Raw genomic sequence first — 23950 nt, forward strand, 5'->3', positions numbered from 1 at the left:
GGACACCCCATGGGCTGAAGGGATGCACCTTAGCTCTCCTCAGCTGAGCAGAATCAGCTCTCCATGCTGCTCTCACTTTTCCTGGTGGGAGAAGCCACCAGGGTAGCTGAGCTCGGGGCTGGACTAACAAGTGCATCCGACCTTCCCTGGCAGAGACTGCTGCCTGAGGCCAGGCCCTGGGGCGGGTGGGAAGGCAGTGATGGTGCTGGGTGCCAGGACACAGCTGTTTTGGAGATGGCTGCAGTCATGCCTGTCAGCTGTGGAAAGGGCCTGATCAGAGGTGCTGCTGTTTGTTGGTTTTGTCTCTGGGATCTCTGGTGCTGACTTTTCCTTCACCCCGAGCTCACTGCAGTCATGTCGGGCTTTTCCTGAGCAACAGCTCGCCCTGCACAAAGCATTCCCTCAGCAGCCTCTCACAATCCACCCTGCAGAGCAAGACTGCACAACAGCACTTCACCAAAATTGTTTACAGCTGCTGGGAAACTCGGCACACTGGCTTCCTGTCAGGGCTTGGCAGCTTCCCGGGAGCCTGGTGCTAAGCAAGGTGGGGCTGTTTGTGCTCTTCCTGCTGGGACTGTGCTGGCTGCAGGCACCACGGGTAGGCGGGCTGGAGCCCACGCGCTGCGCCAGGGCGAACGAGGTGGTGAGAAAAGGGGCGAGGAGCCAGCCCCAAGCAGGAACGACCTGCAGGAGGAGACTGTTATGAGCTGCCCCGCTGTCCCGTCCCGTCTCGTCCGTCCGGGACTCCGCGCCCACGTGACCACGGGGCGGTTGCGTAGCCGGAAGTCAGCTCCGGCAGGGGGCGTGGCCTGTCGGCACTCTATGGTGGCGGCTCTGCCATAGGCTCTGCTCGCCGTCTCTATGGTGCGCGGGGCTAGAGCGGCTCCTCCCGCCGAGCACTGTGGGGCGGCTATGGCGGCGCTCCGGGAGCCGCGTTACCGGCGTTGAGGGAACTGCGGGGCCCGCGCAGCGCTGCGGCCACGATGCAGGCGGGCGAGGAGTCGCTGCATCGGCTGTCGGGGACGGGCCCGAGCGGCGAGGCGGGCGGGCTTGTGCTGCGGGCGCGGGGCGCCGAGCAGCACGTCTTTAAGGCCCCGGCCCCGCGCATCTCCCTGCTGGGACTGGACGTGCTGGCGGCGCAGAAGCGACGGGAGCGGCAGGAGGAGGCGGCCGGGGCGAAGCGATCCCGTGTCGCATCCTATAAGGACTGGGAAGAGGGCCGTGACGACGTGGGCAGCGCCGAGGAAGAGGAAGAGGACGAGGCCAACCGGAGCGACCGCAGAGCTCGCAGAAACAGGTGACGTTTGTGAGGGAGCCCCGGGTGCCGGCGCTGGCCGCGCCCGGCCGGGCTGGCAGCGCCGCGTGGGCACAGTCGGTGACAGGCGGGGCTGCGGCCGCCGGTGGGGAGGGAGGAAAACTGCGGGGGACTGCGGAGCGATGTAGCACAGGCTCCGACTGGAGCTGTACGGGACCAGCCGAGGGGCAGCTGTTGCTCAGCACTTCTGAGCATTTCTCCTCTCTGCTCTGCCTGTCCAGACATTACCGCTCAGTCCACGTGGAGACACCTTCCTACACAGGGGGTGTAAGCGAGGAGTTCCTGGAGCGCAGCCGGCAGCGGGAGAGGGAGCGGCGGGAACATGGAGTCTTTGCCTCCTCCAAGGAGGAGAAGGAGCGGAAGAAGGAACGCAGTAGGGATCGGGACCACGATCGTAAACGAGACCGCGGTAATTGCTCAGAGACCTTTGTGTGCTTCTTGGTTTGGGTCTGGGTTTGTCCTTTGCCTTTTTTGTAGCCTTTACTAGTGTTTGTGGTGATTTTTGCAGCAGACTTGTGAAGCCTGTTTGTGCAATAGGCATCTGATCCTATTTTGTTTTTGCAGAGGAGCGGGACAGGAGTCATCACAGCAGATCAGAGAGGGATGGCTCATCAGAGCGGAGCAGCAGGAGGGGTGAACCTGAGAGCCCCCGACATCGGCCCAAAGGTGGGAGTGGGACCTGGTAAAGCTCTTGTGTGAGACCTAACCTTTGGAGTTTTTTATGCTTGGAGTTTTTTACGTTTCCTGCTGTTTTTGCAGGACAGGGGCGATAGAAAAGTTCGTACCTTGTAATGTTTGTGGTTGAAGCAAGCATAAAACTCCCAGCTCAACTTGGATCTGGGAGCAGTGTGCCAGCCCAACTGTGCATGTTTGAAACTCTGGCAGATCTTAGCAGAGATCTCGGTGGGGTCTGACCTGGGTCTGTGTGATGGAAATATGATCCTTTGAAATTCCTTGGAATCACTAGGTCAGTCCCTTCGCTTAGAGGGAGGGCCAGTGGGCACCCTCTCTCCATGCTCCTTTCTTGAAAGATGTTAGGTGACTCCAGTGCTCAGGGCCGCTGCTGGAGCAACAGGTGTCTAACCCCATCTCTTGTACCAGATGCAGCCACACCGTCTCGCTCCAGCTGGGAGGAGGATGATGGTGGCTACAGCAGTGCCCATCGCTCACAATGGGAGTCTCCATCTCCCAGCCCTTCCTACAGGGACTCGGAGCGTGGCCACCGCCTGCCGTCGCTGCGGGACACAGACCGGCGGGAGCGGGACAGGTACCGGGGCCTGAGGCTGTGCTCCGGGCTGTGGGGCTGCAGAGGGGACTCTGTGTGTGTGAGAGGGCTCTGGCTGGGCACCAGCCCCTGCCACTTGCTGTGTTTCAGGTCTGTGAGGAGCCGGTACTCTGATAAGACACCGTTGCCAACCCCATCGTACAAGTACAACGAATGGGCTGATGACCGGAGGCACCTGGGGGCCACGCCGCGCCTGTCTCGAGGGAGAGGTGAGCAGTCTGGGCTGAGCTGCCCGGGGTGGGCAGTGTGGAATCCCCTTTCCTGTGGCACAGAGTTGGGGTTTCCTTGGGAACATTTGGGCTCTCTGGCTCACCCCAGGGCGGCGCACAGAAGGGGAGGAGGGCATTGCCTTTGAGACGGAAGAGGAGCGGCAGCAGTGGGAGGACGACCAGCGGGTGAGTCCGGCACGGGCCGGGGGCTTGGGGCCGCCTGGATGGGGATGGGGATGGGCAGAACTCAGTGCTGCACCTCTCCCTTCCCAGCAAGCTGACCGGGACTGGTACATGATGGATGAGGGCTACGATGAGTTTCACAACCCTCTGGCTTACTCCTCTGAGGAGTACGTGAAGAAGCGTGAGCAGCACTTGCACAAGCAGAGGCAGAAGCGGATCTCGGCACAGCGGCGGCAGATCAATGAGGTAAGGCCAAGACGCAGGGTTGGCTGCTCTGAACTCGTAGGGTTTGCTGGCTCTTGAAAGATCCACTTGTTGAGCCCTTGCTCCCAGGTGGAGAAGGACACTCTTGGGCCAGGCTGAAGGAGTGCTCACAGGGAAACTGTGGTTGAGTTCCCCTGGAAAGCCCTGCCCTGCAGCTCCTGCATGGGCAGAATTCCCAGTTGGAGTGGCTGGTGGATTGCAGTGTCCAGGGCAGCAGAAGTGCAGAGGACCATGTTCCTGCTTTTCTAAGTGCGAGTTACATTACTGGGGCTGTCTGCTGTTGGCCCAGTGGATGCTGGGGACAGCTGCTCTCTTTACACGAGCAGGATGGTGTCCAGGCTTCCTGATGTATTCTGACTGCCTTGCAGGCAGTGTCTGTCCTGCATTTTCTTGGGGACAAACCTGTTGACCATGTGTTTCGTGTGGGTAGTTTCCTGTACTCTACTCCTTCCAATTACTGTTCCTTCCCTTTTGCTTACTTTGAGACTCACTAGGTTTGAACCATCCTGTTGCCAGTGCAGAGCCCAGGCCCAAGCTTGGTGTTCTAGTGTGATGTCTGTGGCTTTCTGTGGGGCTTCATTGTGGTTTTGATACGTTGTTTCCTGCAGGATAATGAGCGCTGGGAGACAAATCGCATGCTGACCAGTGGTGTGGTCCATCGGATTGAGGTGGATGAAGATTTTGAGGAGGATAACTCTGCTAAAGTGCATTTGTTGGTGCACAATCTCGTGCCTCCTTTCCTAGATGGAAGAATTGTCTTCACCAAGCAGGTAGAGACTGTGGCTGAAGGCACTGATGGCAGGGAGCCCTGTACATGTGAGGCCTTTTTAGTAAAGCAATGCCTTTTCCCTGCAGCCAGAGCCAGTCATCCCTGTGAAGGATGCCACCTCGGATTTGGCCATCATCGCTCGAAAAGGCAGCCAGCTGGTGCGCAAGCACCGGGAGCAGAAGGAGCGTAAGAGGGTATGCTGCAGCCCTGTGCCTTGCTGCCTGCTGTACACCCTATGTAGTTCCTCAGAGCCTTGTTTGGACTCTGCAGCTTTCAGGCTTTGGCAGCAGGGATGATAAGGAGTTCATATTTTTGTGACCTGGGACATCCTAGCAGCCCAGCTTACTGCATTGCCTCACAGCAGCTGCTGTGGTGTGATTTTCTTGTGCGCTGCCTTGGGACATGAATCACCATGCATTTGAACATTTGGATTATGGGAGAAGGAAGCAGATGGAAGAATGCCAGGTAGCTTAGGGACTGTCAGCTGGCAGTATGGCAGCAGGATTTACATTGTCACGTCTCAGCAGAAGAGTTGTGAGGAGAAGTATGGGGTAAGGTAGCAGGTTAGTTTTTGGGGATGTTTTCTAGGGACTTTTTCTAAAGCTCACATAGTAGCAGTGGGGAAAGTACAGGTGTGTTCCTTGTACATTGAAACTGGGCTGGATTTGACCTACTTAAATTATGAGTGGAATGGTGGTGGTAGCTAAACTGGCAGCAGAGATGGGAGAAAAGCCTGTTGGCACTTGGGAAGGGCAGGAAGATTATCTCTGGTTCACATCTGTTTAGGTTTAAGTTCAAATTTAATGGAAGGGTCAGCAGCTGGAGCTATTTTCTTAGGAGGCAGTTGGTAATCCTTTGCCTGAAGTCTCTGTATCTATCTCAGTGCCTTAAAATTCTGCTTCAGTTCACTTGGAAGAGGGGAACCTGATGTAGGAGTGGAGTGTGTGTTCTGCCTTGGGGAACTGGGGTACTAATATCCTTTTCTTAATCTTAGGAGCAGGATTGGGGAAGAATTTTGTCTGTGCTTGCTGTGGCAAAGTTATGCTGTTCTCTCTCCTTCCAGGCTCAGCACAAGCACTGGGAGCTAGCAGGCACCAAACTGGGAGACATTATGGGGATCAAGAAAGAGGAGGAGAAGGACGAGATGGTGACAGAAGATGGCAAAGTGGATTACAAGTAGGGGCTTGTTCTGAATTACCCTGCTCAGCTGGTAACGGGGGCTACAGGCATAGCAAAGTGTGTGGAGAGGCACTTTCAGGACTTGCGGTGTTTCCTTAGAACAGAGCAGAAGTTTGCTGAACACATGAAAGAAAAAAGTGAAGCCAGCAGTGAGTTTGCCAAGAAGAAATCGATCCTGGAGCAGAGACAATACCTACCCATCTTTGCTGTACAGCAGGAACTGCTCTCCATCCTCAGGTATGGCTGCCAGGGCATCCCCAGGGCATTGGCCTACGTTTGGGAGCTCCGTTGAGGAATTGTAGAATCGTGACCTTTGGGAAGCTGTACTCTCAGGAAACAAAACCCACTGCTTTGTGTTTGCTCAGCTCTCCCACCTGACTAGGATGATGCTTAGCTAGAGAACACAAAGGCCCTCCTTTGAAGGTGTATGAAGAGATACCTTTTCCTTTCCCTCAGAGACAACAGCATTGTGATCGTGGTGGGGGAGACAGGGAGCGGGAAGACAACTCAGCTGACACAGTATCTCCATGAGGACGGCTACACTGACTATGGCATGATCGGCTGCACGCAGCCCCGCAGAGTGGCTGCCATGTCGGTGGCCAAGCGGGTCAGCGAGGAGATGGGGGTGCGTCTGGGGGAGGAGGTGAGTCTGGAAGGGAGTGCAGGGGTGCCACGCCATGACAGAGAGCGCATGGGACTGTTGGAAGACTGCTGGTATCTCTGCCCTGCCAGGTGGGCTATGCCATCCGCTTTGAGGACTGCACATCTGAGAACACGGTGATCAAGTACATGACAGATGGGATCCTGCTCCGTGAGTCGCTGCGGGAGGCTGACCTGGACAACTACAGTGCCATCATCATGGACGAGGCACACGAGCGCTCGCTCAACACTGACGTGCTGTTCGGGCTGCTGCGGGAGGTGGGTGTGATCCTGGGCTGTGGCAGCAGCAGGGGCCGCGTCATCTGGGGCAGCCCTTCTCTGACAGGACTAGGAGAGGGAGGCAGAGCTGCCACACATCTGCACTTGACTGCTCCAGCATCCTGGTCCTTGCATCTGGGGGGTTCAGTTTTCTGTAATGCTACCAGAGTCTTGATGGCTAAATGTCAGAGCTGCCTATGCAGAGGACTTTGCTGGATTAAGGTTTCCTGGACCGAGGCTCGGGGGTCTTTTCAACTGCACTGACCATAGAGCATCAGTGTTGCCTGGCATGCACAGCCAGTGCCTCTGGAGTACAACAGAAGCTCTGTCCTATACCATTGTCTCAGTAAGAATGAAAACAGCCCACAGCCATGCATAAATGTGCCTTCCATATTGTTCCTTTCATCTGCTTCTTAGGTGGTCGCCCGACGCTCGGATCTGAAGCTTGTTGTTACTTCAGCCACCATGGATGCAGACAAGTTTGCCTCCTTCTTTGGGAACGTTCCCATTTTCCACATTCCTGGCCGAACTTTTCCTGTGGATATTCTTTTCAGCAAGGTGTAGTTAGTTTTGTGCTGTTGGCAGGAGGGGGTTGTGACCTAGCTGTACTGTTTCTGAGGGGGACACACAGGACAGGGGAGGAGCAGCTGTGATGTGCTACAGTCTTGTACGTAGGACAGGGCAGGTAAGGATATTGGTCCATATTAATCTGGGCTGTGCTGTTCAGACCCCACAGGAGGATTATGTGGAGGCTGCAGTGAAACAAGCCTTGCAGGTCCACTTGTCTGGTGCTCCTGGAGACATCCTCGTCTTCATGCCTGGCCAGGAGGATATCGAGGTGAGTTGGAAGGACAAGGCACTATCCTACCCCCTCGTTTCAGTCTGATGTTTTCACCCCTCTTTGTGTCTAGGTGACCTCCGAGCAGATTGTGGAGCATCTTGAGGAGCTGGAGAAGGCACCTGCTCTTGCTGTACTGCCAATCTACTCTCAGCTGCCCTCAGACTTGCAGGCCAAGATCTTCCAGAAGGTGCTGATGTGTGCTTTGTGATTGGGGTGGGGACAGGGAAAACTGGAGCAGGAGACAGTACAGAGCAGGAGTGAGAGGTGTAGATATATGTTAGTATTGCATGTGGAGGGTGAGAGAAAGCATGTATCCCACCCCACTTCCCAGGAGTCACCTCCATCCATCTGCCACTCTGCACTCCTCCTCAGTGGAGCAGAGCCATGCCCAGGGGTGTGACTGACATGCGGTGTGCTTGCAGGCTCCTGATGGGGTCAGGAAGTGCATCGTTGCCACTAACATTGCAGAGACCTCACTGACAGTGGATGGTATCATGTTTGTGATTGACTCTGGCTACTGCAAATTGAAGGTGAGCCAGGGTTTTCTATACTCTCTGTCTCTGGTTTCTGGGGTAGGTTGAGGGAATTCTGAGGTCACGATCCAGCCTTCCTCTTACTTCTGTGTGACTTTCTTGTGCCCTGAAGGTTTTCAACCCCCGTATAGGCATGGATGCACTGCAGATCTACCCCATCAGTCAGGCCAATGCCAATCAGAGGGCTGGCCGAGCTGGCCGGACAGGCCCAGGCCACTGTTTCAGGTAGGCATGTCACTGGTGTTCCTGTTGTATCCTCAGCTTGGCATCAAGTTATGTAGATCTTTTTCTCACTGGAGCTGTTCATTATGTTGAACTTTGGTGGGGGTGGGGGCAGTCGGCAGGCCTGAAGGCCTTCTTTGGACCCAGTCCTTCTGCAGAGAAAAGGCTGGTCTGCCTGGATGCCACTGAGATAAGAACCAAACCAAAGGCCTTTCCCCGGCTGTGCTGTGAGACCAGGGAAGGGCTGTGCTTGGTCATGTGCTGTGCTGCAGCCCAAATACCCCAATGTGATGGGGAGACCCCACTTTGGCTGGACTATTAGTGGCTCCCCAGGGTCCTGCTGTTGGGTGCAGGGCTGCTGCCCTGTGCCAGGCTGGCAGGTCTGTAAGGAGCGCAGTGGCCCAACAGGAGGAGCATGCTCTTGGCCTCTCTTCCCAGGCTCTACACCCAGAGTGCCTACAAGAATGAGCTGCTGACGACCACGGTGCCTGAGATCCAGCGCACCAACCTTGCCAATGTAGTGCTCTTGCTCAAGTCCCTGGGTGTGCAAGACCTTTTGCAGTTCCACTTCATGGATCCGCCCCCTGAAGACAATATGCTGAACTCCATGTACCAGCTGTGGATCCTGGGGGCCCTGGATAACACAGGTATTGGCAGCTGGGGTAGGCTGCCAGCCCATGGAACTGGGGCCTACCCAGCTGCTGATCAGTGATCCCTGTTCTGTTCCTACAGGTGGTCTGACCTCTACAGGGCGCCTCATGGTGGAGTTCCCACTGGACCCTGCACTCTCCAAAATGCTTATTGTCTCCTGTGACATGGGTTGCAGCTCTGAGATCTTGCTTGTTGTCTCCATGTTGTCGGTGCCTGCCATCTTTTACCGGCCTAAGGTATGAGATGCTGCTGTTCCAACAGCTCAGGGCCTTTCCTTTCCCTGCCCTCTGACTAACACATGTTCTTTGCTTACCCTTCAGGGCCGAGAGGAGGAGAGTGACCAAGTGCGGGAGAAATTTGCTGTTCCAGAGAGTGATCACTTGACTTACCTGAATGTTTACCTGCAGTGGAAAAACAACAGCTATTCTACCCTGTGGTGCAATCAGCACTTCATCCATGCCAAGGCCATGCGGAAGGTGAGGCTGTGGCTGTAAGGCTGGGGGAGACAGCCTTGTGCAGAAGAGGGATCTGACCAGCACACACCTTTGCAGGTGCGGGAGGTGCGTGCCCAGCTCAAGGACATTATGGTGCAGCAGCGCATGAGCCTGGCATCCTGTGGTACAGACTGGGATGTTGTCAGGAAGTGCATCTGTGCTGCGTACTTCCATCAGGCTGCAAAGCTGAAGGTGAGAGGTGTCTGGGCTGCCTGGGGGCTGCAAGGCCCTGCCTGGGAACAGGTGGCCTAAGCACACTTGTCTTTGCAGGGCATTGGGGAGTATGTGAACATCCGCACAGGCATGCCCTGCCACCTGCACCCCACGAGCTCTCTGTTTGGCATGGGCTACACACCAGACTACATTGTGTACCATGAATTGGTTATGACTACCAAGGTGAGCTTGAGCTGAGGGCTAGCAGGAAGGGTGATGAGTGCTCCAGGGTAGATGGGAGGGCTTTGCTGTGAGACTGAGATCAGTCTGAGTGGCAGATATCAGCCTTTTCCATCTATACCAATTAGACATGTTGGTGTCATCTGTTTGTCCCTTCCCATTATTTTTCTCTGGCTTCTGTGGGATATGTTGGGTCCTCCTTGTGGTCAAATCCAACCTGTAGCAGCTTCTGAGGCCAGGAGGAATTGTCTGGAAGGGGTATGGTCTCAGCCTGAGAAGTGCCATCAGCAGCTGGGGGAGGAATGGAGCTGCTGTGGCTCTGGGAATGGTGCCTAGGCCCAAGAATGCCATCCTGCTATCCTAGTCTATTTGTCCCTGCAGGAGTACATGCAGTGTGTTACTGCTGTGGATGGCGAGTGGCTAGCAGAGCTGGGCCCTATGTTCTACAGTATCAAACATGCCGGCAAGTCACGCCAGGTAAGTATTCTGTCCTGGATGAGCTGGCAAACTGCAGGCCCTCTGCATTCTGCTGCTGTGTGTGTGTGTTTTGACATGAAGGGAGCAAGCTTGTGGGCCTGCAGGGAGTCTGCTGTCCCTGACCTGCTGCTGCCTTGCTCCAGGAGAACCGGCGCCGTGCCAAGGAGGAGGTGTCTGCCATGGAGGAGGAAATGGCTTTGGCAGAGGAGCAGCTGCGTGCCCGCCGGGAGGAGCAGGAGCGCCGTAACCCGCTGGGCAGCGCAAGGTGCGTGACAGCCCTGCCTGCCCGTGGCTTGCCTGCTTCCCTGTGGGAGTTCAGGTGCAGGAAAAGGTTGCATTTTCCATTAATTGCCCTTGTCCTCTTTGACAGATCTACTAAAATCTATACCCCTGGGCGAAAGGAGCAGGGGGAGGCCCTGACGCCACGACGCACCCCAGCCCGCTTTGGTCTCTAAGAAGGCACAACCTGTTGCTTTGAGGCCTAAGGTGGTGCCCACCTACCCTAATCAATGTGTTCTGAGGTCTCTACAGCTTGTAGCCCTGGAAGGCTTTGGTGCTTGGCACTAATTTTATTACAGAACAGAAAGAATTTTATTTGTTTAAAGGTTGTCAGTCTAGTCCTTTCTTTGTTTTGCACTGCTTCTTGTCCGGGAAGAGGTAGCTGTGGTAGCTCTGCCTCCTGGTGGAGGTAGCTCTGCAGAGTCATGCAGGGCTGGTGCTGTCAGGTTGTTGCCCTGTAGAACCTGGAACAGGGCACAGAACTGAAGTGACCTGAAGGACAAATACAGCCTGTCCGTGTTTCAAGCCTGGCCCATACCCCTGCGAAGGCAATTCTCTGAGGTGTAGGAACCTCCCCAGATGTGCCAAATTTTGGCCACTCTCTCACAGTTGGAAGGACCATAACCTTTCCTGCAGCCCCAGACAACCCTTAGTTCCACGATGTCACTCAGCCCTGCCTGGGGCAGCCCCACCCTCCCACGGTACTGGCACTGCCCCTCGCTGTCTGAGGAACACCTGCTGCCAGCAGGAGAAGCCTAGCCTGGGGCTCCTGGAAAAGCAGGGCAGAGCTCTGTGGGACTGAGCCCTCTCCTCAGCAGCACCTGGTCCTGCTGCTGCCCGCAGCCTTCCTGTGCCATGCTCCTCACCATCTTGTGTCCCTGGCATGCTGTGTGACACTACTCCATATGCCACTGTGAGGTCACCAGGTCCTGGGCATCATCCTCAGAACTGGTCCAGGACATGGCAGCACCCGTGTGTCAGGGCAGGGCCTTGCCACCCTCATGCTGCCCCTGCACTGTCCTCAGGCCACGCTGCTGGGCTGTGGCCAGGGCCAGGTGACAGTGGGGATGGCTGTGCCCTGTGCTCAGCCACCCACACAAGGGACAGGGCTGAGGGGACCTACTGCAGGGGCACATCCTGACAGGGCCATGGGCCACAGGCCCCGGGGGAGGCTGAGTGTGCACAGGAAAGGCTGAGAGTGCGTGTCTGCTTGTCCTGCCCTGCCTGGGGCCACCCCACAGTGCCCAGGTGGGATTAGTGACACGGGCCTCTGGGTGCCAGTGGTGGTGTGAGCATAGGCCTGCTGCTGCCTGCGCTGGTGACATGGGGCTCTCTGGGCTATGTGTGCTCCCATGCCAACGCTCTGCAGTTTCACAGGTACGTGTTTTAACTGGAAATTTCCAAGGCTGAACTGGGCCCAGAAGGTGAACGCAAATGTACCATAGCAGAAATCATCAGTTGCCATGACAACCTGCTCCACCAGTGGGTCACAGTCACGGGTGATGGGATCAGGCACAGCACCAACAGTCCTGTGAGCAGGGCTGCTGACCCCCCCTGCTTCCAGAACACAACTGAATTTGGCCACAGTTTCTGCCACTGCGAGGAAATAAAATTTCCCTGCAGACTTCAGTCTTGTTCAGGCAGTGACAGCCAGGGCACAAAGCATCCACAGTGCACAGAGCCTTTATGGGACAAAGCCTCATGCCATGTTACATTGTGCTACAGGCAATGCTGCTCTATACCAGAGAGGTGCCACACCGTGCTGAGCTGCAGGCAGCGCTTGCCTTGAAGGGGTCAACACTGCTCCAGCTCCTTGTGAGCGCGTGGGGCAGCCCCACGGCCCTGACCCACAGCTGCCTGCCCATACTCAGCTGGTGCTGGGAGGACGGTGGGGGTCAAAATTGGCCCCTCTGCTGTGTGAGCACAGTCCTGGGGGTGGGAGTTGTCTCACTTTAATTACTGCCTTAATGCTACTCTTTTCAGTGCCACCTTAATTGAAATTAAACAGCTGCCATGTTCAGGCTGGGACAAAAGTGAATCCTTTTTCATTCCCCTCCAGTTTAATGAAGACTGACATGCTGGGAGCAAACAAAGGCGATCCAGCTGCTGCCTCTTGCTGGCACATGCGTCAGCAATTACTGGTGACCCTGCGGGCCGGCAGAGACACCCCGAGCACCCCGCAGTCATCAGCCCCAGGCAGCCCCGCCCTGGGTCTGGGAGAGCTCCTGCCCAAAAGGGCTGTGCAGGGAATGGGGTGCCCACAACACGGGGCATGCCAGCACGGGGGGTCTCAGTGCCCAGGTTCTGTATCCAGGCTTTCACTCCATCTGTTAAGAAGTGTCTGGCCACCAACCATGACCCAGCATGGCCTCTCACCCTCCCCATGCTGCCAGGGTCCTGCCATCCCTGTGGGCTCACCCAGCTTCAGCCTCACAATGTTCGAAGTCACCAACTAGCCCGTGCAGTGCCTCAGCCTCAAGCCAGAGCAGCAATGTCAGCCCAGGAGTCCTTTCCAGTCTTAAGGTTTTTTCTGTTTTAGGACCAGGATTTTGCTTCATGCCATTCAGTACATTAAAATATGCAAAATGAGGTGCTGCTACAAACCTCATTAACATCCGCCTCCAACATCATTAAGATGTTTCCAAGAAAATTAATTGAGAGACTCATTAAAAATAAATTAAGAAAAATGTGTTGCAGAGCGCCTGCTCCAAGCTCGTAAATCACGGCTCAGAGCTCCAGGCCGCTGCACAGGCAATTAACGCCAGCCAATTTGTTTTATCCTGGCTGCGAAAATTAGAAAGCAGACATGGAGATTAGATTAGGCATGTCTGTCAAGCGGAACTTGGAGTGAATATTTTAGGATACAAAATGGAAATCAGAAAAACAAAGCTGGGACTTCATTCAGGAGAGCTGGAGGGCAGAGTGGCTGGGGTGGAAGGAGGTTTGCATGTTGTCTGTGCCATGGCTGTGTGTTGATGACACCCATCTCGTGATCATGCCACCACCAGCTCCGTCCTCTCCTGCACGTCGCCCATCCTTGGTGGTTGCACAGACACCAATCACCCCTCTTGGGGTGCATGAGCTCACAGTGAGAATGTTCTGAGCTGCTGTGTGACACAGCCCAAGCCAACACGTTGCCTGTATGTGCTGATTACACACTTGGATTAGCAAACAGGGCAGCTGGGTGAGACCACTGCTTGGGCCTCCATCAGCTTTAGGCCATTGGTGCCCCTTTGTCCATCTCCAGTATCTTCCATCACAGGAGCTGAAACCACTTGACATTCATGAACCAAACTGCAGGGCCCCTCTGCAAAACAAATGCTGTGATCCCTGTTTCACAGAGATGAGCCAAAGAAGACATGACTTAAGGTCTTGTTTGTACTTACACGAATGCACAAGCAGCTCATGCAGCAGCTGCTGCACTGGCACATCCTAGTATCGTGTGGGACACACTGGTGGCTGCTCGTGTGGCCAAACCTCCAGCTGCAGTGGTGGCATGGCCCTTCGTGGCTGTGGGAACCTGTGTGCTGCCGGTGCTCATGGTGCAGGGGGACCATGGAGCTCTAGGAAAGGCTCCAGAAGGAGTCACGGGCACTGCACAACTCAAGTGGCGTTCTGTGAGGGGTTTAGTGCAGAGCAAGGCATAGTTTGGTCGCACATCAGAATGCAAGAGGAAAGTGGGAACAGAGCAGACAAGGCTCTTGTATCAGCAGGCAGAAGTGCACCCGTCTGATGTCTGTGAGATGATACAAACCAAACTGAAACTGGAGTTCAGCACAGAGAAATGGTTACCCCTTGGCAGAGCAAGTTGGACACTGTGGATGGGCCATCTATGGCCACTTGGAACCAAGTCTGGATGGCACATTTCCAGCTCTGTCCACCTATCGGCCCCTGATCCCAAAGCAGACACTGATGCTGGTCCTTTAACGAGGTCCTCACTGCTCTGCTGGTGCCCTGAGCCAGGACTCCTCATCTGCTCATGTTGCACCACCCCTGCCATGGGCAGGGACACATTCCAGCTTCCAAGGTGCTCCAAGCCCCGTCCAGCCTGGCCTTGGACACTGCCAGGGATGCGGCAGCCACAGCTGCTCTGGGCACCTTGCAGCAGTGATGGACAGGGGCTGAGGGGGAGCTGAGGTGCCCGAAGGGGCGGAGGGGGAGCTGCGGTGACCGGAGCGGGGCGGAGGGGGAGCTGCGGTGGTCGGAGCGGGGCCCGGGGAGCTGCGGTGGTCGGAGCGGGGCCCGGGGAGCTGCGGTGGTCGAAGCGGGGCCCAGTGAGCTGCGGTGACCGGAGCGGGGCTGAGGGGGAGCTGCGGTGGTCGGAGCGGGGCCCGGGGGGCTGCGGTGGTCGGAGCGGGGCCCGGGGGGCTGCGGTGACCGGAGCGGGGCCCGGGGGGCTGCGGTGGTCGGAGCGGGGCTGAGGGGGGCTGCGGTGATCGGAGCGGGGCCCGGGGGGCTGCGGTGGTCGGAGCGGGGCCCGGGGGGCTGCGGTGGCCGGAGCGGGGCCCGGGGTGCCCCGGGGGTCCGCAGTGCCGGGGGGCTGCGGCGGCAGCTCGCGCATGCGCGCTGACAAGCCCCGCTCCGCCTCGTTCCCGCCCGGCAGGGGTCGCTCTCGGCCCGCGCGGCGCTACCCGTGAGGGCGGCTCCGCCCCGAGCACCCCCGGACCCCCGCCGAGCATCCCCCGGTGCTCCCCCCGGCCATCCCCCGAGCAACCTCTGCGGGCGCCCCTCGAGCATCCCCGAGCACCGTCTGGGCACCCGCCTTGCACCACCAAGCACCCCCCGGGCACGCCCCAAGCACCGCCCAGCACCTTTGTTCTGCCGCGGTCCCGGTCGGGGCTGGGCCGGGGGTGCCCGGCCGGCGTGGGCGAGCCGAGATTCCCGGAGCGGGGCTGTCCCGGGGATGGGGGTGCCCGTGCCGGGGGAGCAGGTGCAGGGAGTGCCGGGCCGGGGCTGCCCGGAGCAGGGGTGCCCGGTGGTGGCAGTGCCGGGCCGGGTCTGCCCGCTGCTCCCGCCGCAGCTCAGCCTCAGCCCGGGGCAGGCGGAGCGCTGGCAGGTCTTGAGCTGAGGATGGGATTCATGAACGGGAAAGCGGGATCAACGTCTCCGTCGGTAGAATCTTAATAAGCCTTAAAGGTTATTTCTGAGCGGTTCCAGTGACAATTCATGGTGTTGGCAGGGAGCCGTACCCCGGCCGATCCCATCCGGTACTGCCCAGGGCATGCTGCTGTGTTTGGGATGAGGAACAGCGACAGAAATACAGGCACTGTGGGCGCAGTCCACCGGGAGCGATAGCAATCGGGACTTGCAGGGCTCGGCATTCTGCGGTGCGAATGATCTCATTATCCTTGCGAGGGTCTCAGCCAGCTACTTGAAAAATACTTATTAAAAACCACAGCAGCTCTAGGGAGAGGGAAGGGAGAGAGAACAAACTGGATGTGTAAAAACAGAAGGGGGAAACAGCCACAGTAGCAATAATGGGTCGGGACCTGCTCTGCCCTGCTGTCTTTCTAGTGGAAGCTGAAAGGCCATGACACATCCCAGAGTGAACATCAGTGCTTTGCCTCTGCTCTACTCCTCCAGCTACCGCATGTTCCCAGGAGACCTCGTGGTGGGGAGTGTTGGTGCGTGAGGAGACCCACCCAGCCCAGCCACCCAGGAGCCAGCCCCTGACACTGCCGCTGGTCAAACACCGGGTCACTCATTCCCCAGTGCTGCCCCGGCAGCGTCGGCCACAACAGGCCACCCAGGGCTCGCCTGGTTGTGTTTGAACACTGCCCTCCAGGGTCAGGCGCAGACGGGCTCAGGAGGGAGCCCGCCGGTGTGCAGCGGTCCCTGGGGCTGCCTCCGGCCCGCTGCTCGTGCTGCTGTGTATTTACACCATCGCGGCACATTCCCACTGCTGCTTCTGACAACTGCATCTCCGTTTTTTGGCTCTGTGGGTTAAGGGCATACACAAGCTCTGGAGGACCTGTCATGTGTTCTCTAAGGAACCAAGAAATGGAAATCAGCAGGAAGTAGAAATTCTGCTGGAAAATGGAAGGAGCAAATGAAAGCAAAGTGCTGCTTGGGTCTGGTCACAGGACACAAGGCATTGGTGGTTCTTGCAATTACAATCACTAAGTTGCTGGAAGAGGGATAGCGCCTCTGGACAGCCACATCAGCAGCTCTGGGGCCTCCTTCCAAGCCAGCAGTGACGGCAGCACTGTGTGGGAGTCAAGAAAAAGCAAGAGGCCTGGGGGGAGACAAAAATCAGAGAGAGCTGGGTAAATGGAAAGAGACTGGTGGTGGGGAACACAGGGAGAACATCCAAAGGGCAGGAGGTAATGGGGACACAGACATGAAGCAGAAAGAGAGCGTCCCCCCCTTCCCTTCCCTTCCCTTCCCTTCCCTTCCCTTCCCTTCCCTTCCCTTCCCTTCCCTTCCCTTCCCTTCCCTTCCCTTCCCTTCCCTTCCCTTCCCTTCCCTTCCCTTCCCTTCCCTTCCCTTCCCTTCCCTTCCCTTTCCCAGAGCCCACCACAGCCTCCGCCGGTGTTTTCCCTTGTACTGCCAGCCTGCCTGGTGCCAGGAGGCTGTAACACATGCTGAAAGGAGCAAGCAGAGCCTGGAGGAGGTCACTGGGTGATGAAGGCTCCAATCCCACCATCTGCATTACATGTTCTGCTGCGCCACAGGCTTTGGCCAGAGTCCCGCCCATGGTGGGGAACACATGAGTGGATGAGGCAGAGATAGGAGTGTAGATATGCTATCAGAACTTTTGGATTCAATTTCCCTTCTCAGCAGAATAGCTGTGTGCAGTTTCTTACATGTGCTGCTCTGCAAATGAGCTGTGCAGGACATGGCTGCAGTCAGAGACCACCTGGAGAGCACGATCTGCTTGGAGCATGCAGTTTGGCTGTGCAGGGCAAGGGCAGGCTCTGGCTGATGGACAGAGCTTTTCTCAGCTCCTCAGGGGCTGTAGCAGTCTGCTGCCTTTGCCTTGCCCCACAGTAGGAGAGCATTCACAGAGGAGGGAGGAATGGTCACAGGCATAACACCCTGTACCACGTGTACCATGTCCTGTATACCACATACCAGGACTCAGAGCCATTCACAGACACCCTGTCAACATCAGCAGAGAGACAGGGACTGAAATACATGGCCAGGACACTCAGGGCAACTGTGAGCCAAGGTGAGCCATGTTATTTTTGTAGACACCAGTGAGGAGCCCCACGGGATACCTGTATCTGAGAGCCAGCTCTACAGCACAGTCATTAAAGACGGAATAAAGAAAATAATAGAGCATTGATTAAAATGGTTGGCAAGGCTGATTTCTCTCCATGCAGCCTCTGACAGAGCAGACTTTGGGGCTGGGGAGGAATAGGCAGCCCCCAGGCTGTGAGGCTAATGCAGAGCCATGGCTGTTTGTATAACTGCAAAGCTTTTAAGAGAGACTTGGGAAAACTAGCTTGGATTCCAATGAATATTTACAATTACACTGCTCCAAAGCTGAATCCAATCACAGCACTGCAATGTGCAGGCTTCGTGCATCAAAAGAAAATGAGAGGAAAACAGGAAAGATGGAGTTGCCTTTGGAGGGACTTACAAACACAGATCTCTCTGCTTCTGGCAGAACTAAAATGCTTTATTTCTGATAGGAGCAATTTATTCTTCAGGCATTTTGCTTGATATTAGAAAGTGCCTGGCTGGTTTTTGAAGTGAGTGTCTTCAATAGAAAGTCTTTAATTCAAAATGATAGCAAGAAATGGAAAGTGTTGTGCTTTGTAATTTTGATATTGTGCTTACAAACTCCAGAAATAGGGGAGCATTACCCAACTGGAGCAGGGGCCCCTTCCACTCCCTTCCACTGTGTTATTGATCACCACGTAGAAGCAGGCTGGGTATTTAAACCATGCTGCTAATATGGAATTTGGCTGGTTACTATGCTGGTTGAGCATTCACTGCTGCTCAGTATTGGCCTCTTCATTCTTGCAGTAGAAGGTATGCAAAAATAATGGTGATGGGGAATTAACCTTGATAAAAAGATGGAGAATCTGTGACTGCTGAATCACTGCTGAGAGCGGTGTGTCGCAGAATAGGAAGTGTGTGACGAAGCAGAGATGCTGCCTGAAGTAATAACAGGACAGCAGCACACAGCTGCCCTTTGTCAGCTGCTGCTCTGGTGCCCGGTCTGCACGGCCCACACCGTCCGTCCTGCCCACACAATCCACGCTGCCTGCAGCTCTTACCTACAGCACTGTAAATAGTCAGTGGCCTCCATGTGGTCCCACCGCATGAAACACTACTGCTCTCAATTAATTTGAAGTACTTAAGGTATAGCCTTGCATTCCATCATGCAGACATTCCTTAGCACCACAGCAGCACAACAGCAGGCGCCTCAAAAGAACCAGATTAGGAGTTACACCACAACATTCAATTTGTTTGCCACGTTGTCTGCTTACAAGCACACGACCTGGGAAAGCCAGCTCTGCAGTGCAAGCCCCCTCCTTCCCCACGGCCCAGCAGGCAGTGTGTCCCACCCTGCACACAGGGCAGCGGGGGGCTGCTTCCAGCCTGCACTAATCCCTCCCTGTGGCCTGAAGATGATGCTGTCTTCTGGTGCCTGTCACCTCATGGATGCACAGATCTCTGCTGCTGGATGGCAGTGTGAAAGGATGCTGGTGGGAAATCCCAGGAAGCTGGTTTCTGATCTGAGTCAGTCACGCTGTTGGTGCAGAGACACGCTCCATCACACGCAGCCATGGCACAGGGTGTTCCCTGCAGCTTGGCACAGGCTGGAGTCGATAGCCCTCAGCAGGAACTTGCAGTCAGTATTATACTGTCTAAGAGGCTTAAAATCAACTGTGACGTTTCAGTATAGCTACAAAAAACCTGTTTTCTATTTCTCCACTGGTGGCTTGTTCTAGGAGAAGACAGTGCAATTTGGTGATTGGTTCCTGGAGTCTGGTTGGTGCATCCATGCTGGGGTACAGAGGCCACAGGTCCCACAGTGCTTCCAGGAACGCTCTGCCAGCCTCAGCCACCCGCAGCCCATGGGCTCCGGAACCAGAAATGGGCTCTTGCATTCCATCAATGTTAGTGGATATTTTTCTCTCATTAAAATGTTTTATTTATTTTCGAATACATATGAGCTTTGGGGGTGCACCGCACCCTGTGTGAAGCAGTCTGACACAGCACAATATTCAAAAAATATCTGGTTTTTGCTCTTTTTGTTATTACCTGCTAATTTATGGGGTGCTGCTGGTTCTTACATTGAAGGGATGATGAGAAATCATACTGCAGGCAACCTCTATTTGCTAAACTTGGTACTATAATCCCCTTCAGTCTATTTTTTTCCAGCCTAAAAAGACTATCCACTTTTTACTCACATGGAAAATATTCTTTGTATTTGATCATCCTTGTTGGTCTTCTCTGAAACACTTCCAAATCTTTTTCTTGAGAGAGGCAGACAGAGCTTCATATAGAAATCACAGTGCAGCTTTCACTATGAATCTGTTCATTGGCAGAACTGTGATCTGCTCTCCATTATTTTCTTCATGATTGTTAACAGTCAGTTTGCCTTTTGGGCTGCTCCTGGGCACTAAACAAACGTTTCCACAGATCTATCTCTCCATCTTCATCTGATTTTATTCTAGCACAGCCCCAAGCCTAATTCCTGAGGAGGAACAGAGCTACAGCAGCTGAGACTGCAGTGAGATCTTGTGAGAAAAATGGTGCAAATGCCCCACATCTTCAGCAAGGTTAGGACCACCTGGCTGTGTCATACCTTGGAGACTGGGGACAGCTGCTAAACATCTGAAAAAAGGAATAAATTATATAAGGTCAGCAGACCTGGCCTCTTCCAGACAGATCTACCACCTGAGGGGCTGAGTAATGCTGTGGCATGCCGATGTAGCCAGATGAATCAGTGCTGGTGGGAACTCCTATCCAAGAGCACAAATAGCATCATGTTCTTGTGATCCTCCTTTGCATTTCCTTCCTGCAGATTCCCGGGGTGAGCAGGAAGGGATTGGGCTGCCTGACCTCCAGTACCTACAGTCATGAAAATTTCCCTGTTACTCTGAAATCAGTACCTTTTCTGACTAAGAGAGCTTCAGACAGGTGTTTGGCTGGGCTTGAAGACATCAAGAAATGGCAAATGCATGACATCCTCCCCTGGCAGTCAGTCCCTTCACATCACTCCTACTGTTTTGGGCTTTTTTCTCTCATGACTGCTATGCCAGCAGGGCTAATGAAGCTTTCTATGCAGCAGAAATATGGTCTCAACTTTTTTCCCTTGGGTTTTATCCTTTGTCTTAGAATACTCCTTTCTTTTGGGCCAGAGACTTAAGGTTAACCATAGAGGGAAGGGAAGGGAAGGGAAGGGAAGGGAAGGGAAGGGAAGGGAAGGGAAGGGAAGGGAAGGGAGGGAAGGGAGGGAAGGGAAGGGAGGGAAGGGAAGGGAAGGAAAGGAAGGGAAGGAAGGGAAGGGAAGGGAAGGGAAGGGAAGGGAAGGGAAGGGAAGGGAAGGGAAGGGAAGGGAAGGAGGAAGGGAAGGGAAGGGAAGGGAAGGGAAGGGAAGGGAAGGGAAGGGAAGGGAAGGGAAGGGAAGGAGCAGAGTATCATTCCTACCCTGCCATGCTGTCTTTGCAGAAATCAACACACAATCATCCATATGCATATGCAGAACAAAACAAAGGCACATGCTGACCCTCTCCCACATTCATCCATCTGCCACCATGAACAAACACAGACAAAGGCACACACATCCTGCTCCCACCTTCACTGTGGGCAGCTGGAATGCGGGCTTGCCACGCACAGCTCAGCTCGCATTCTGGGCTGACTCCTCACACACAGAACAATGGATGACGTGCGAGTAAATAGAACAACAACTTGTAACTTTCCTTCAAATTCAATAAATGTAATCAGTGCATTGTGTTCATATATATTGCAATGTATGCATTGATATATGAACATATATGATACAGAACAGATATAGATATAGATATATGAACATATTCATAGGAATATATTTATCATCACCACATCAAATGAAACAAAATGTCTCCACTTTGACTAATAAAGTTGGGGACACCCAACTTACTTTAGATGCTGTCCTCTGAGCTGCTTTAGACAAACCAGCGGTGCTGAGCATCCAGTATGCTGGTACCTGGTGCTCCAATGTCAAAAGTACTTCATTTAATTCTACCAGAACCCCAAGCATATTTCACTAGCAAGTTGTTAAAATAGACACATTTTTTAAATGGCTTGTGTGGTGCTGAAGGGAATGGCAAGTGGATCACAGGTTAAGCAGGTAATGCTGCAGTGTGCAGCAGCAGGAGTTCCCCAGGCTTCCAGGATCAGCCATCTCTCCTCATCCTTGTTTGCCATGTGGCAGACAGCCTGATGGCTGCAGAGGAGGGAGCAATGTGCTTTCCCAAGCCAGGCTCACACACAGGGGCGCACACTGAGCAAGGGATCTGACTCCACAGCTTTTGAAATACAGAAATACAGGGGTGGGTGGCAGGGCAGGGGCAAACAGACCCAGCACGGGGTAGAGTGGCACAGGCTGCCCAGCAGGCCTGCAGCAGGAGCAAGGGTGCTCCCACCCTGATGTCCAGGAGCAAGCTGAGGGTTTTGTCCACAGCAGCATGGCTGACAGGTCTGAGCAATCCTAATCTCCCGGCTCACAGCATGTAAATGTCACCACTAGCCAGGACAGCTCTGCCCTGAGGCAGTGTTTTTGTGGCCATCCTCTTCTCGTCTCTCCAAGGTCAGCAGCAGAGCAACACCCACAACATCTGTGCATGACAGCCATCACACCCCCACAGCCACTGAAATCCCACCGCCCATTCACAGCCAGCAGAGCTGCAGCCATCTCCCTGCTGCCTCCCATCTCCCCTCCTCACTGGGAGGTGACAGACTCTACTGTCACATCTTCAGCCCTTCCTTATGCTGCCATGTAAACAAGAGCAGAAGATTACTATTACTGCTATGAATGCAGCAAATCCCTTCTCAGCCTGGGCTGCTGAGCTCGAGTGGACTGCTGTCTTCTCCTACCTGCTCCAAGCTCCCTTCCGTAGCTGGTGGCTGGCCCCCAGGTCCTGGCTGAGCTGATGCTCTGGCTGCATTTCTGCTCCAGGTCTGCCTGCCTCTCCCTCTGCTTGGTCTGCAGTTGATAGATCCTCTGCTCTTGAGCATCCAGCTATTGACCCGCCCAGGGAAAGAAAGAAAAAATGGAAAAAAAAATCAATTAATACTAAACGGCTTAACAAAACCCCGAACAGCACAGACCTGATGCTGCTGGGGGTGGGGATTGGCAGGAGGAGACACCCCCCACACATTAGCTGCAAAAATCTGATGTTCTGGGGACAGGAAGCCAATATGGTAGGTGTGATTTGACATGCTTGCCCGCAGCAGGCAGACGTGTCCAGCTCAGGAAAGCAGAAACCCTGCTGGCTGGGGCACCTGCCTCTGCTCACAGGAGGGGTGTCAGACCCCGCAGTGAGGGAAGCAAAGAGCAGCTGAGCAAGACCAAAATTATTCTAACCAGCAACCAAACACCCAGCTCCTGTTGCAGCTGCGTGCTGAGCTCTTCAGGCATTTTCCCTGTGTCTGCTGTCCTCAGAGCAGAGCAGAAGGGTCTCAGGCACCCCACAGCCTGTCCATCTGTCTGAACAGGGGCAGCTCTAAGGGTTCAGCATATTAATTTCTTGGTGTTCCAGCTCTAAGGTGTTTGCACAAGGTGGAAGCAGGGAAGAATCGTAATTGTCAGCCAAGGAGCATCAGCATGACAAAACTCAAGTGTTGACCCCAGCGTGGAGCCGCTCTCCCTGCTACCTTGGCCATTTACTCCTCAGGGATGCTGCAGAGAAGGCACAGTCAGCAGGCACTGTATGGCTCCTGCCCTGCTAAGGATGGGGAGGCAAGAGAAAATGCTGCCCAGGCAGCTTAGGAGTTGGTCTGCTTGGTGGTTTAAATGCAGCATACAAACTCCTCTGCATTACTGGCAGGGGACCAAGGGTCCTGCATGCAGGTGAGAGCAGCATTCTCCTTCTGCTGCTCAGACATACCCACAAGCAGCCCTGTGTCCTGGAGAAAGGGGTCTCCAGAGCTTCTTGCAAGCACTGCCTGGCCACTAGCACCTTGGCTGAAGCTGGCAGCCCCCTGGCCTCAGGCAGGCCCTGCTGCATGGGGGGCTCTCCCAAGAGCAATGTTTTCCAGAAGCTTCTCCCTCGGGGCAGGGCATGTGTCCATCTGTCCTTCCAGCACTGCCACTGCCCTTGGACCTCCTGGGCCCGCTTGTGCTCGCAGTGCTGCAGAACAGGAACGGCCGAGTGCTGCCAGCAACACTGCCAACATCCAGCAACACTGGCAGCAACAGAGGGGCCTCACCAATGTTCACCGACTTGCTAAACCTACAGGGGATTTCAATATTAATTAATGCTAACTGATTAGTAAAACATATTTATTGAAGACTGTCACCCTGATGTCAACATTCAATAAATATACTAATAATCAATTTGCATGTAATTAACACGAAATCATGTTAATGTCTACATTAAAGATGTGTTTCAGCACACACAGGCAGTGCACAGCCCATGGTGCCAGGTCCTGGCTTCCACTGACAGGAGGGCTGAGTGGTGCCAGGTCACAGGGGGGCACTGGGAGGTCCTTGGCAGAAGGGTGAGCATCCAGCAGCACCAGGAGACGGGATGGATTCCAAAATCATGGGTTTACAAAGCTTTGTCATCAGAGATAATGAGAGGTACATTAGAGATGGAGAGGAGCTGATGTCTCCCCATCATCATCCTCTCTCCCAGCTGCCAGGCAGGTGATTCTAGGATTTCCATGAAGCTGCCTGCCAGCTCTCGGGCGCCAGGCGCGCCTGTGACAGCAGGGCATGTCCCATCACACGGCTCCACGGAGCAGCCTCTGCCTGGGGGTCCGAGGGCACCC

At 54.9% G+C, this 23950-nt stretch overlaps 2 protein-coding genes across 2 annotated transcripts in view; one reads left to right on the plus strand and one right to left on the minus strand.

Moving 5' to 3' along the window:
- The first annotated feature begins 142 nt into the window (after window positions 1-142).
- Window positions 143-10342, plus strand: DHX38 (DEAH-box helicase 38). The gene is made up of 26 exons (XM_064723581.1): window positions 143-1297; window positions 1537-1724; window positions 1880-1981; window positions 2417-2582; window positions 2691-2809; window positions 2919-2995; window positions 3083-3238; window positions 3865-4026; window positions 4112-4219; window positions 5089-5201; window positions 5304-5441; window positions 5661-5847; window positions 5937-6122; window positions 6540-6680; window positions 6850-6960; window positions 7034-7150; window positions 7386-7493; window positions 7609-7721; window positions 8157-8365; window positions 8451-8605; window positions 8690-8845; window positions 8921-9055; window positions 9134-9259; window positions 9638-9733; window positions 9877-9998; window positions 10104-10342. Exons 1-26 carry the CDS (start codon window positions 984-986, stop codon window positions 10186-10188), a joined length of 3690 nt encoding a protein of 1229 aa, XP_064579651.1. The 5' UTR covers window positions 143-983; the 3' UTR covers window positions 10189-10342.
- A 4160-nt stretch (window positions 10343-14502) lies between these two features.
- The window catches only part of LOC135452965 (collagen, type I, alpha 1b-like), an 80767-nt gene continuing 71319 nt past the window's right edge, over window positions 14503-23950 (minus strand). The window contains exons 6-8 of the mRNA XM_064723515.1: window positions 22052-22196; window positions 19779-19807; window positions 14503-16247 (exon numbers count right to left, since the gene is read on the minus strand). Of these exons, the coding sequence (XP_064579585.1) occupies window positions 16132-16247; window positions 19779-19807; window positions 22052-22196 (290 nt within the window). The 3' untranslated portion in view covers window positions 14503-16131. The remainder of the gene's footprint in view (window positions 16248-19778; window positions 19808-22051; window positions 22197-23950) is intronic.

The sequence above is a fragment of the Zonotrichia leucophrys genome, chromosome 11 (assembly GCF_028769735.1).
Source record: "Zonotrichia leucophrys gambelii isolate GWCS_2022_RI chromosome 11, RI_Zleu_2.0, whole genome shotgun sequence".
NCBI classification, from domain to species: domain Eukaryota; kingdom Metazoa; phylum Chordata; class Aves; order Passeriformes; family Passerellidae; genus Zonotrichia; species Zonotrichia leucophrys.

Excerpts from the sequence above, each read along its gene's own strand:
- DHX38 (XM_064723581.1), top strand. The coding sequence starts at position 984 with ATGCAGGCGGGCGAGGAGTCGCTGCATCGGCTGTCGGGGACGGGCCCG. Across the intron at positions 1,982-2,416 it reads CCCCCGACATCGGCCCAAAG|ATGCAGCCACACCGTCTCGC; the intron begins GTGGGAGTGGGA and ends CTCTTGTACCAG. Across the intron at positions 4,027-4,111 it reads GAATTGTCTTCACCAAGCAG|CCAGAGCCAGTCATCCCTGT; the intron begins GTAGAGACTGTG and ends TTTTCCCTGCAG.